This window comes from Dendrobates tinctorius, unplaced genomic scaffold, assembly GCF_039654945.1.
Source record: "Dendrobates tinctorius isolate UK_male_01 unplaced genomic scaffold, ASM3965494v1 ptg000035l, whole genome shotgun sequence".
In the NCBI taxonomy this organism is placed as follows: domain Eukaryota; kingdom Metazoa; phylum Chordata; class Amphibia; order Anura; family Dendrobatidae; genus Dendrobates; species Dendrobates tinctorius.
The window spans coordinates 16,066,604-16,080,291 of NW_027361703.1; the positions used below are offsets into that span (position 1 = coordinate 16,066,604).

The following is a 13,688-nucleotide window of genomic DNA, read 5'->3' on the forward strand; positions in this document are numbered from 1 at the left end:
GGTGTAGTGCAGGCACAGCTTTCTTTGAGAAGTAGTGGCGACTGGGCATCTGGTACTGGGGCACTGTGACGGACATAAGGTCTTGAAAATCCTCTCTGTCCACCAGGCGGAAAGGCAGCATTTCTGCAGCCAACAGCTTGCAGATGGTGAAATTCAACCTCTTAGCTTTGTCATGGCTTGGAGGAAATGGTCTTTTACTTTTCCACATCTGAGGTACCGAGGGCTGGCTGCTGTGCTGAGACGGAGTTGAGTAGGGCGTCCCCGGCAAACTGCTGGTCTTTGAGGGAGGTGCAGGCGGAGATATGTTGCCTTCATCCAAAGGTGGTGCTCTCGATGTCGGAGAGTGCTCAACACCAGCAGGTGTTTCCACTTCCAAAAGAACTGACGACCTGTCAGTCACACTGGCTGTTGCGGGTAAAGAGGTGGAAGGTCTGAGTCCAAAAGTATGTTTGACTGCTGTCTCCACAGTCACAGAGAATGAAGAAAATGCGGATGCACTTGATGGGGCAGACGGTGGTTGGCCCGACCAGCTAGGCCGCATTGTAGCACAGTGAGCTTCCCACTGCAACTTATGCTTCATATCCATGTGACGGTTCATGCATGAAGTTCTCAAACTATTGATTTTTTGGCCTCTACGTAGATTTTGGTGACAAATCTTACAGATAACATGAGTTGGGTCATCCTTTGCGATCTCAAAAAAGGCCCAGGCTAGGCAAGGCTTAGAGCCCATGCGACTTAAAGAGCCACCACGACTTCTGCTCAGAGGCAGAGTTGTGGTTGAGGATGCAGTTGTTGACGTGCTTCCAGTACTCAGTCTCTGTCTAGGAAGGCGCAACCTAACCTCGTCGTCACTAGCATCCTCCTCCACCTCCTCTGCTGACCTCATCGACTGGCTGACTGTGGGTTGACAGTAAGTGGGATCTCCAACCTCATCATCATCACCCTGTGTGTTCTCACACCCGTCGTACTCAGAGCCAACCTCTTCCTGCCCTGACCGAAAAGTCAAGTTGTTGTTCCAATCAGGTATCTCAGTCTAATCAGCATCTTACTCATTGTCTTCACCAACAGGAGTTACAGTTTGGGAATGAGGGTCTACATTATGCTCAGAACGTTCTTCATCTGGACCTGGATCCGACTCACAAAGCTTCTGGGCATCAGTGCAGATCATTTCCTCGTCTGGACTCACAGAAGCTTTGGAGCAGACCTCTGATTCCCAGGCTATAGAATGAGTGAACAGCTCTGCAGACTCAACCATCTGTGTTACCCCATACTCAGACGGGCGGCTGGAGACTTGGAAGCTGTGAGGAAGCAAGTGCGATTGGGGTGACACCTCTGAGGACTGGAGTATTTGTGATGTTGAAGTTGAGGTGGAGGAGAGCCCACTTGATGGAGCGCTTGATAGCCATTCAAGCACCTGCTCTTTTTGTGCCTCATCTACAATCGGTAGCGATGGTCGTGTCCATAAGAAAGGGATCATATCAGATTGTCCACAAAAAGAAATAGACATCTTAGTTTGGCTGGAAGATGGTCTTTCTTCTGCAGATGTTACTGCTGCTTTACCACCTACCCCATGGACACAAACTTTTTTTTCCCTTTCCAACACGCCTATTCCCCTTTTCCACCAGCAGCAGGCCTTTTGCCACTCATTTTGGAGGTTAACTAATTGGCAACTCTGTAGTTGTTGGCACGAAAAACTATGGATGGAAACCGAGCAGAGCTGAGTGGCCAAACTGTGGTACTAGGCCCAAAGGATTGCCTGGGCTAGATGCAGTTAAAAATTGTTATTAGATACACAGGCGGTGTAACTTGCTTCACAGGTGGGCTACACCGCTGACAACCAGACACTGCTACTAGCCCCAAAAGGATTGCCTGGGTTAGATGCAGTAAAAAATTGGCTACTAAAGATAGGTGGTGTAGCTTTCTTCACAGCAGTGCTACACTACTAGCCCCAAAGGATTGGCTGAGCTAGATTTGACCAGATACTGTGAAAAACACTTGCACAGCACTGGCACAGACCTGCCTGGCAAAAAGTGCTATGAACTACTCTAACCTAGCCCTCAAAAGGGCTGATATTACAACTAGTCCCTACTTCTCTGAACTAGCCGTCAAAAGGACTGATATTAAAACTAGTCCCTACTCCCTAAACCTATCTAACTTGAAATTCGCTCGCTATCTGACTGACTGACACTTTATAGCACCCACAGCAGCAGCAGCGGTGCCGTCTGACACAGAGCTGCAGCACTGAGGAAATGGCGGCGACGGGGAAAATGGCTGGGTCTTATAGGGCAAGGACATGTGACATACACAGCCATTGTCACATGCCCTTGCTTGTGTGCAAAAAATGCACTTTGCTGTGTGTGTGCTGAATGCTGATAGGCTGACAGACTGCACTGCCCCACTGTAAATGCGGTAAAAAAAAACGCAGATCGGCATTATTTCAGCACAGATCTATCCCCCCCACTATACACTGAAACTGTATATTAACATTGAATAACAGTATTACTGTGAAAATCCAGTTACGCTTTTGGTGAATGAAGCGTTATTGAACATAACCGCGAACTGCCGAATTTGAAGGAAATTGTTCGCATTCGTCGAATGACTCGAACACCACCCAAAACAGGTCGAATTTGATATTTGCGAACATTTCGAATCGAACACCGCTCATCTCTAAAAACTTGTGTTTTATTAGCAGGAGATTATAACAACCATAGCAAGCAACCCAGTAAGTGACACACATCACTGGAATCAGGATCTCTATCTCTACATTAATATACCTATTCTTATTGTGTGCTATCACTCTAATGTGTTAAGTGAAATTTACTTTTATATTACAAGAATCCAAAGGATTCTTCAGCAATCCTAACTGATTTATCTGTCAGTTTACTAAATGTTTTCTCATTTTACAAATTTATGTGATTTCCAAACTCTACCCTTTGCTCAAACATCAAGTCTTTTTATCTATACAAAAGGTTTAGTGACCTGTGTCTTGGCATGCTAGTTCTTCACCGTTAGATGATTTTCACAATGTGTCCATATTCAAGAAATTTATGAGCAGTGTGATGCAGTGACCCCTTTTACAGCTAGGGGGCGCTGTATAGGATCCCCAGGACATGCATGCAGGCGGGTTCTTTATTGTGATGCGGAAACAGTGACAGGCATGGTTGTAAATGGCCGATCCATATCACAGTGGTGGGTGTCCCTGTGATGGAAGCCTGGGCGTGTTTTTGCTTAGCAGATCTACTGCTGAGGGTTTTTGCATTACATTGGGAGGCTTCCAGGTGACTTGGAGAGATGGGTGGGTCCAATCACCTACGCAAGGGTGTGTGTCTGAAAACCCAAGATAAAGCCTGTGTGTGTAAGGCTGTATGAAAAAGGACCTGCAGTGAGGTCATGAACATGTGATCTATACTTCAGCTGTGGGTGTGCTTATTAACAATATAATGTGACCGAGGTCTGGTCACATGGGGAGAGTGTATGGACCTGATTTGTTCATGTGGAAGGTCCTGGAAGGCCTGTGTTTTGGAAGTTGCTAACTTCCTGAAGAGCACATGGTGAGGCCGATATGTTGGGAGATCCTGGGAGTAGGATCATATCCCTGAATAGCACCCGGTGAGGCCTGTGTGTTGGACGGTTCCAGGAGGGGACGGACGTCCTGAATAGCACCCGGTGAGGTCTGTGTGTTGGACAGTCCCAGGAGGGGATGGACGTCCTGAATAGCACCCGGACAGGCCACGTGTGTTTGCAGAGTCAGTGACGGCACTGCATTGAGGGAGCAACCGTCCGGAACTGTCAGGTGGCATGGAGAGCAAGTCATTGGCCGGGATGGTGATCCCAGTTCGGCAGCTTCCCTGGGAGAGAGAGTACTGACAGGAGTCAGCTTGTGGAGCAGGAGCTCCTGGAGGGTAACCCAGAGTATGGGGAGCTGTGTGCACTGAGAGGGGGTCAGTTAATGAACTGTGCGGTCACCCATGGTAACTGGACGGAGTAAGGTCCAGCATGTTTAGAGACTGAGACCTAATGTCGTGTGTTGGTGCCTGTTGTGTTCCATGGACATTAATGAACTATTCTGCGTGCAGTCACCCACAGTAACTGGACAAAGAGGCCCGGCGTGTTTAGTGACTGCGTATTAAAGCTGTGTACCAAGATATGTTATGGACTATGTGTTAAGCCTGTGAAGTGTAAGGCTGTGTTCACACACAGCGTTTTTTAGCGGTTTTTATCGTGGTTTTCACTATAAAACTGCTAAAAAATAAGCTTCCCAGTCATTGCTATGCATTTTGCACATTGACGCGTTTTTTTTTTTTTACCGCAAAAAAACCGCATCGCGGTAAAAACCGCAGCATGCTAAATAATTTTGCGGATTTTTCCATGGTTTTGGCTTCTTCCATGCGGTTTGAAACCACTGCGGAAAAAAAACGCATCAAAAACGTGCAAAAACCGCCGCGGAAAAATAGGTGCGTTTTCTGGGAAGGGATTCAGGTTTTTGAGCAGAAATTTTCTGCAACGTGTGCACTTAGCCTAACATGGCCTACGGTGCGGTTTATGAAGGAAATAAATCACATAGACTGATTTAAGCGAAAGTGTTCCTGTGTGCCTCAATATCACAGCCAAGTGAGTGTCCCCCAACACAAACAGTGAGCGCTATCTTACATATGGAGCTAGACAGTAGGCAACGGTCCAGGAAGCACATGTGAGGTGTTTGCTGTGGCTCGGAGAGGTCACAACGTTTTTTTTTCTCAAGTCAGCTTGCTATGGCTCAGTGGGGTCCGAAGGTGACAAGCGTCTGGCTATAACTCGGCTTGGTTACGATGGTTGCTGTGGATTGGCAGGTCCACGAAGACGGCACAGCGGAAGCATGGAGGGCCATTTGGTAGCAGGAGCTGCCGTTACAGTTACAGCAAGAGGTTCTGCAGCAGCAGGAGCTGCAGTGACACCAGCAGCGGCTTGTGAGCGGCAGCCGGAGGTTTGTGGCTACAGCAGGAGCTGTGGCAGTACCAGTAGGAGCTGGTGAGGTGCCCTAAGGACATCAGAGGTCCAGAGTGTTGTAGTTACCCAAAAGGGGGTGGAGCATCCCAAAGTTAAAGGGGTGGCGCAGACAGACTTTTGCCAGGGGCAAGCGTACTGTGTGTGTCCAGTCTGCTTTGTAAACTACCAACCTGGCAAGAGGCTATGTGGGTGTGCTCTGCAGATGAATGTGAAGGAAATATACGGGCTGGTCGATTTCGAGAGCTCGGTGACTCTAGTGAGGGTGGCGCCCAGGGATTTGTAATGCCCAATATGAAGGTCGGGGTCACTTGCGTTCATGGGAGCACTAAGGACTATCTAGTGGCCAGGATGATCCTAGAGACGGTCTGGGACAGTACAGGACAGGATGTCGCTATAGTCCCGAATTTATGTTGCCAGTAATCATAGGCTAGGACTCTAAGCTGTTCTCAGACATGTGGGATAAGGGAATTCATCTACAGCAGGAGGATGGAGGTCTCACTCCTGATTGAGCTGCATACATGAAGGCAGTAACACATCTCAACTTTGACTGGTCAGTCGTTGGGGTGACCAGAGTGAAGGGTGCATCTGCCCAACTTACGGACATGATTTCACCTGATGAGTACCACAGGGTGACCGATAGTGGTGTGGTAATTAAAAAGAGTGGAGCTGACACCCGAACAGAGAGCAATTTGAGCGTTTACCATACTGTGGGGTGTGACACAGGCACTGGGGGTGACTGTGACGTGTTGTTGCCATTAGCAACCACTAGGGCAGAGGACAATGTTTGGCAGACAGAAGCTCGGACCCAGGGGAATGACAGTGCTCCATAAGGTGAAGACAGGATGACGCTAGTAGTAATACCAGAACGGGTGACCCTTGAGGACGGGGAAGCTCCGGGAGTGGGGTCCAACACCGTTAAAAATGGGGACCGCTGCTTACAGGATGACCGATTGGGTGGTGGTGACTCCCAGACGGTGACGACAGTGGGAAGGAGTGCAGTAAGACTGACTTAGGTCTAAATGGCAAGTCTTCCTCCCGTCGCCGGAGAGGTAAAGGCCGAAAGGGGCTGAACAAACAGCTAAAATAGCAGGTGGAGAACAGCTCCCAGACAAAGTAGAAGGGCTGCAGGAGATGTCCAATATGACCGCTATCACCCGACAACTAGAGTGTAAAATTTACAAACTGACCAAGGAAATGTGCACGTAGAAAGAGCGAGCTGACAGTTTTCGCCAGGTAGAAGCGCATGCACGAAACTTGGAGAGAGGGCGCAAAGAGATCTGTCAACAGCTGGCGAAAGAATGTTTGAAGTTGGCCGAGTATGGAAGTCGCCTACTCCGCGCAGTTAAAGCAGCTGCGTCACCTGGGGTCCAAGCTCTCAGCAGTCAAAATTCAGTTTGGAGAGAAGGAAGCACAGGAGTTCCAGGACATTGCTAAGAAGTTGCCTTGTGAGAAGCAAAAGTCAAGTTGTACGTGGTATTTCCTGAAGAAGGGGTTGTAATTAACCTTGAAACGTGTCGAATAAACCACTGTGATTTAAGCGAAAGTGTTCTTGTGTGCCTCAATATCGCAGCCAAGTGAGTGTCCCCCAACACAAACAGTGAGCACTATCTTACAGCAGATTCATTAACAGTAGCATTTTGCAAGTCAGTCTTGATGAAATCTGCACTAGTCTAAAGGGCCTGTCAGACTAAGCGGTATCGCTAGCAATATCGCTATAACTTGTGACGTTACAGCAATATTGCTAGCGACATCGCTGTGTGTGATACTTACCTACGACACGCTCCCCCGCTGGTTATCGCTGATCGCGTGAGAACGTCCAGGACTGTTACTCGTCGTCAGCTTCCTGCGGCACTTCATGTGGAGAGACGAGCGTGGAGCCGGGCGGGAGGATGCAGGATCGCCTAGTCTGACAGGTAAGTAGCGACCCCCGTCCCCAGCGATGTCGCTGGTGAGATCTGCCTGTGTGGCATCTCACTAGCAACCACTTAGCGATGTACCAGCGATCATGACCGCGTCATATCGCTGGTCGGGATCGCTGGTACATCGCTAAGTGTGACAGTACCTTTAGATGCATAAAATTCAATAGAAGGCATACACCTCTTAAAGGGCATCTGTTAGTAGGATCAACCCTCTTAAGCCGTCTATATGGGCATGTAGGTCATAAAAAGTTTTATAAAATGATACCTTCATATCTGCAATTTGATGTTGTATTCTAAAGAAATCCACGTTTTTCTTAATCTGTAAATGAGCCGGTAAGATCTTTGTGTCGACATAGATCTACCTGAAAAGCTTATTTTAAATGAAAGGAGGCGTTACCAGTGTTAGACATGTAGATCAGGAGAGCAGACTGTCAGGCATTACATGCCTCACACTGGTAATGCCTCCTTTAATTTAAAATAAGCACGGGAGACAAATTCTCAGGAAGATCTATGTCCGTCCCATAGATCTTAACAGCTCATTTACATATAAGAAAAATGTGAATTAAATTACTCTGGAATAGAGTTGAGCGACTTTGGTCGGATCGGGTTTCATGAAACAAAATTTGTTTCAGATGAAACTGGTTCGACTAGGGCAAAAAAAGTCAGAGTTTCGTCCGAAACCCGACCCAAATGCAAGTCAATGGAGAATAAAAGTCGGCATTGAGTGGATGAATGTCATCCCCTCAATGCTGACTTTTATTTCCCATTGACTTGCATTGGGGTCGGGTTTCGGACGAAACTCCGACTTTTTTTTGCCCTAGTCGGACCAGTTTCATTTGAAACAAATTTTGTTTCATGAAACCCGATCCGACCAAAGTCGCTCAACTCTACTCTGGAATAAAACATCAGATCACTATTATCAAGGTATCATTTTATTCAACTTTCTAATACCTAAATACCTGCGCCAATCCTCTGGAATGCTCTACCCCAAGATATTAGGATCATCCACAATTTGCATAGTTTTAGGCGCTCGCTCAAAACGCATTTGTTCAGAGCGGCCTATCACATTCAGTAATCAAAGTCATGTTATGTTTGTGTGTGTGTAGCCCATTCACTCTCTCCATCTAACCCCCACCCCCTGAAGATGGCTGGACCGTCATTGTAAATACATCATTGTAAATACAAACCTATGCTTTGTATCTCCCCCACCACATTGTAGATTGTAAGCTCCACAAGCAGGGTCGTCTTATTTCGCTTTAATTATTGTATTGTTAACGTTGTTACTTATGACTGTTGTGTTTGAAACTGTTCAACTGTAAAGCGCTGCGGAATATGTTGGCGCTATATAAATAAAGATTATTATTATTATTATTATTATTATTAAATGCCCACATAAACAGCTTAGGAGGTTGATCCTACAGACAGATTACATTTAATACATTTGGTGCAATTTACGCCACTTTTGTAGCTCATTATAATATATTTGAAAGGCATGCTTGGCCAGTCCCCACCTAAATGGGCTGTGGCTACTTTTCAAAAAGCTGGACGGAGTTTTGCAAAAAACTGAGTGCCATTTCAAGCATTTTTATGTCAGAAAACTGTTTTAAACTGTTTGATGAATCAGCCCATAAACCCGACTGCGGTCTGTCAAAAGATGGTCTGGCCTGCAGCAGTCTTGCCAGAATCTCCCATACGCAGAAGTGCTTCCTCTGCTGAGCAGGCCTGTGTTCTCTATGATAGAGTGGCTGGCAGGCATCTATGGCTTCTTATCGCTAAGAATTCGTAGCTTGAAATCAGTCATGCCGGATCTTTTATTCCCTTCGCCAATCCTCTGTCGGATCCCTCATGCACATTAGACTGTCACATGTACCCCTCAATATGGGCTGGTTCAGACGATAATCAGACAAACGTTTTCCTGTTTTTCCATTAGTGAATCTGTAACACTATAAGTGCAGACATACAGGTTGTCATGTTGGCAACACCTTCGCAAACCGATGACCAGCTCTCATTTGTCCAGCTGGTCTACCAATAACAGTCACACAGTTTTGAATTCAATTTCTGACATAAAAATTCAAAAATGGCAATCAATAAGGCAGAGCAATTGGTTGTTACTTTTGCTTAAATAACCACCACAAGAAAACAATAAGAAACTTAATTTTCCAGTATATGACCATGTTTACAATTTGGGTCAAAACCTTCTTCGATAGCTTTGAATAAAAATAATTTTTGCTATTGGGTTTCACTGAAAATTTGCCACCGTTTGCCTTCTTGTAACCTGTGAGTTTCAATGTCTCCTGCTCGCTACAGAATGAGTGAGCTGAGAATCTTAGCGAGTTCTTTCTGACGGGAGAATTTATAATTCTAATCCTCCTTCTTAGATACGCTCAGCTGATTTATTACCGCGAAGTTCATCATCATTTTTCTGTGTTCATAAATCAGCTGGAATGTTATAATCAGCCTGGATGAAGCCTACCATACAATGTGAAGGGACCTCACCCCAGCTTTTCTACTGAACATAAAGAAAAGAATCTGATGAAGAATTGTGTGTGCCATGCATTTTTCTATATCTATTACAAGCTGCTGTTGGACTTAAATGGACGGTTTGGATACACTGAGTACCATCACTCCGTTTAATAGCCACATTGAGTTGCCGCCTGATCAATTACTGTCGGAGGTGTAGTGCTGATTCATCTGATGCAGAAATATTTTATTTTGTGGGAGACTCTACCAAGTTATGCACAAAAAGTCTACAGTTAAGTCTATTAAGACCACCAATGGCACCTGATATACCACTTCATCAGTAACTGGGTCTTTGGCAACACAGATATGAACACAGCCTTAGAAAACGCTTATGTACTTAGAAGTACACAGTTTACATTCATACGATTCTACTTATTCCTGGAAAGTACAAACCATGGAGTAATTGATTAGAAGAAATGATTTACTCCGCATATCAAATAAGAGAGTTAGATTTAATGTGTAGCTCCATAGAATGATAAGGATTTAGTAATCAAGACGACTTACCCTAAATTAGTAAATACCACTCATTTCCAATAGGCACATTCACTTTGCCACTAAGTGACTGCTACTAATAACCATGGACTGGAGGATATCAGTCCAAGGGTTAACAGCATTGCTCCGGCATAGAAATCAAAGTCATTTATTTTGTGTGCCTTAAACAATGTTTCAAATCGATGTTCCTATGGAGCAGCATGATGGTGGGTGTAAAGAAATGGTTTCAGACAGCAGGAGAAAAATCGAGTGGGAGCTGCAAAAGTACTTGGAACACTTAGCAAACCTCTGAGCTGGAAAATAGGAAACGTACTGGAGTGTCAAAATTGTTTGGCCTAAATAAATACAGGCCACTTTGATCCAAGATTATGTCTCCTGTTCAATAAAGTGCTTGAAACTGACACTGATCATGTATACAAGTCTGTGATCACTAAAACACCATTACAACCGAACAAACAACATACCGCTAAATGAAAATCTATAAACATACGGAACTGCTGAAGGGTAATAGTTAAAGGGATACTTCAGGCAAAAGCAATAAATACAGGCAAAGTCCTAATGATCAGGGAGCCAGAAGTGTCTTCAGGAAACTGTATGAAAAATGATGCAGACCTTACAGTAATTACAGTCTCCTGGGCAAGAGGAGTCTGCAGAACACATCCAAGATTCCCTGATTACTGGAAACCAAAAAGTGAGTTTGGTGCTAAGGTTAGTGCCACCATTCTGAGAATCAGTAGTGTTTGTGGCTATTTCCCAAGATATTGGGGTGGCCTTGCATGTCTTTGTAATAGGAAGTTTTAGTGGCCTTCTATGAACACAGGTCTGGGACCACTTGGAACATTTAAGACACAGTAGCTTTTCTATTAAAAAGAGAAACTGCAGACAATATTAAATAGGTCCTTTAGGTCTCATGAGACTGATGTACTTACTTAGAAAAATCCATGTCAGTACGGCTGAATAATACTGTCGTTAAAATAAGCATTTTATAAATATGCCTAAAGAGTGAGAGACCTCATAAGTCAATGTGTATACAATCTCTACCCACCCAATATGATTTACACCTGTAGATTACACTGGGGAATTTGAGATTTCAACAGTAGCAGGGAGGAGGGACTCTGAGGAGCTTGTCAATCAGGCAACATGGGGGGAAACTTGATTTTAAACTTAAAAAGATTATAGAACCATTCTGACATAGATTTTCAAAGTACACCATCATCACATATAAAATGTGTGCAGCATGCATTGTGAAATTGGGCGACAGATCTGCTTTGAGCTCTGACTAAAGTGAGCATATTCCAGGCTTCACCATCTTAACCTCTATTGTTCATTAACTAGTCTGGAGACTTGTGTGGTACAATATTGTCTCTAAAGTTACACCAGGTGTATATACTTCTTATTTAAAAAATATATTAGGTACCTGTTTAAAGTTGCCACTTCTTCTTTGCTCCCAGTCCATCATGTCATGAAAAATAGGGATCATTACATTCCTCAAGTCAGGCTGAGGTATCAAGGTTACTTCTAGGAATGGACCAATTAAGGCTGGGATAAAATGAAGTTTGTGTTCACCTGCAAAAATAAGTTTCAGTTACAGAAAGTGGGCATTTCATTGGGGCAAGCAGGGCAGTTGCACAGCGACCTAAGAGATATGGGGACCCACTTACACTTCCAAAGCTGGTGGAACTGTGCATTATGATGAGCTATTGGACTGCAAATGGCCCATATATTGTTCTTGCACAGGGTCTCTCTTCTGTCTGGTCCGTCCCTGATCCCACACCATATTGTACAGTGTTATAGTCACCGCTGAGCTAGGCTCATTTGTCAGGTATCAATGTTTTTTTGCAATTCAAAAAAAAAGTACTTAAGTCAATGTAAAATGATTGTGAATTAATTTAAACTGCAACTTAGATATGGTCTTATCATCAAATAAAAAAATTTTAACAGCAAAAGTTGAATCTAATCATTTTGAAAATGGAAATAAATTCTCTGAAAATATCTACAGATAAACCACCTTAAAGAGAAACGGTCCATTGACTCGAGATTTGTTTTTCTCGTATTCCTCATTAAGTAATACTGGCTCATGTTCTCTTACGACTTAATCTGATGCTATTCCTCTATTAGGCTACGTTCAGACTTGTGTTAGGAGGCACAGCGCAGGGCCGTCGCTAAGCTCCGCCCTCGGCCACGCCTCCTTCAGTCAGCTCCTCCTCTGGACGCATGACGCTGCAGGCGACCGGCGTACCCTATAATTAGCGTTGGGTACGCTGGCCGTGCGCTGGTATGTTTTTGCCAGCGCATGTGCCCTTTTTGCGCTGCGCCGAGCGCACAAAAATACAACACGGTGCATTTGGCGCACGTCGGCGCAGCTCAAAAAGGGTGCATGCGCCGGCAAAAACATACCAGCGCACGGCCAGCGTACCAGGGTACGCCGGTCGCATGCAGCGTCATGCGCCCAGAGGAGGAGCTGACCGGAGGAGGCGCGGCCGGGGGCAGAGCTTAGCGGCGGCCCTGCGCCTCCTAACGCAAGTCGGGAAGTAGCCTTAATCCTCTTGAAAATGTGTTAAGTTACTGTATTATACCATTTCCCTTGTTAAAGAGGTATGTCCCTACACATTAATTACTGAAAGGACAGTGTACAAACACACTCCTCGTACTGACTGCACAGTGTGGAAACCCACCCCTCGTACTGACTGAACAGGGTACAAACCACCCCTCATACTGACTGGACAGTGTGGAAACCCACCCCTCATACTGACTGGACAATGTTGAAACACACCCCTCATACTGACTGGACAGCGTAGAAACACCCCCCCCCCCCCCCTCTTAATGACTGGACAGTGTAGAAACAAACTGCTCATACTGAGTGCACAGTGTGGAAACCCACCCCTCATACTGTCTGGACAATGTAGAAACACACCCCTCATACTGACTGGACAGCGTAGAAACACACCCCCCCCCCTCTTAATGACTGGACAGTGTAGAAACAAACTGCTCATACTGAGTGCACAGTGTGGAAACCCACCCCTCGTACTGTCTGGACAATGTAGAAACACACCCCTCATACTGACTGGACAGCGTAGAAACACCCCCCTCCCCTCTTAATGACTGGACAGTGTAGAAACAAACTGCTCATACTGAGTGCACAGTGTGGAAACCCACCCCTCGTACTGACTGGACAATGTAGAAACATACCTTTCATACTGACTGGACAGTGAAGAAACACACCCCTTGAACTGACTGGACAATGTAGAAACACACCTCTTGTACTGACTGCACACTGTAGAAACACACTCCTCGTACTGACTGCAGTGTAGAAACGCACCCCTGGTACTGACTGCACAGTGTAGAAACATACCCCTCGTACTGACTGCACAGTGTAGAAACGCACCCCTCGTACTGACTGCACAGTGTAGAGACACACCCCTAATACTTACTGGACAGTGTAGAAACGCATCCCTTGTTCTGATTGGACAGTGTAGAAACGCATCCCTCGTACTGACTGGACAGTGTAGAAAAACAGCCCTCGTACTGACTGCAGTGTAGAAACGCACCCCTCAAACTGACTGCACAGTGTAGAAACAAACCTCTCGTGCTGACTGCACAGTTTTTGAAACAAACCTCTCGTACTGAAAAACACCCCTCGTGTACTGACTGCACAGTGTAGAAACACACCCCTTGTAATGACTGGACAGTGTAGAAACATACCCCTCGTACTGACTGCACAGTATAGAAACAAACCTCTCGTGCTGACTGCAGTTTCTGAAACAAACCTCT

At 45.4% G+C, this 13,688-nt stretch overlaps 1 protein-coding gene across 5 annotated transcripts in view; it reads right to left on the minus strand.

Moving 5' to 3' along the window:
• DOCK4 (dedicator of cytokinesis 4) overlaps positions 1-13,688 on the minus strand; it is a 505,372-nt gene that overhangs the window by 148,437 nt on the left and 343,247 nt on the right. For all 5 annotated transcript variants that reach the window (XM_073573298.1, XM_073573297.1, XM_073573296.1 and 2 more), the window contains one exon: positions 11,335-11,483. In XM_073573298.1, the coding sequence (XP_073429399.1) occupies positions 11,335-11,483 (149 nt within the window). The remainder of the gene's footprint in view (positions 1-11,334; positions 11,484-13,688) is intronic.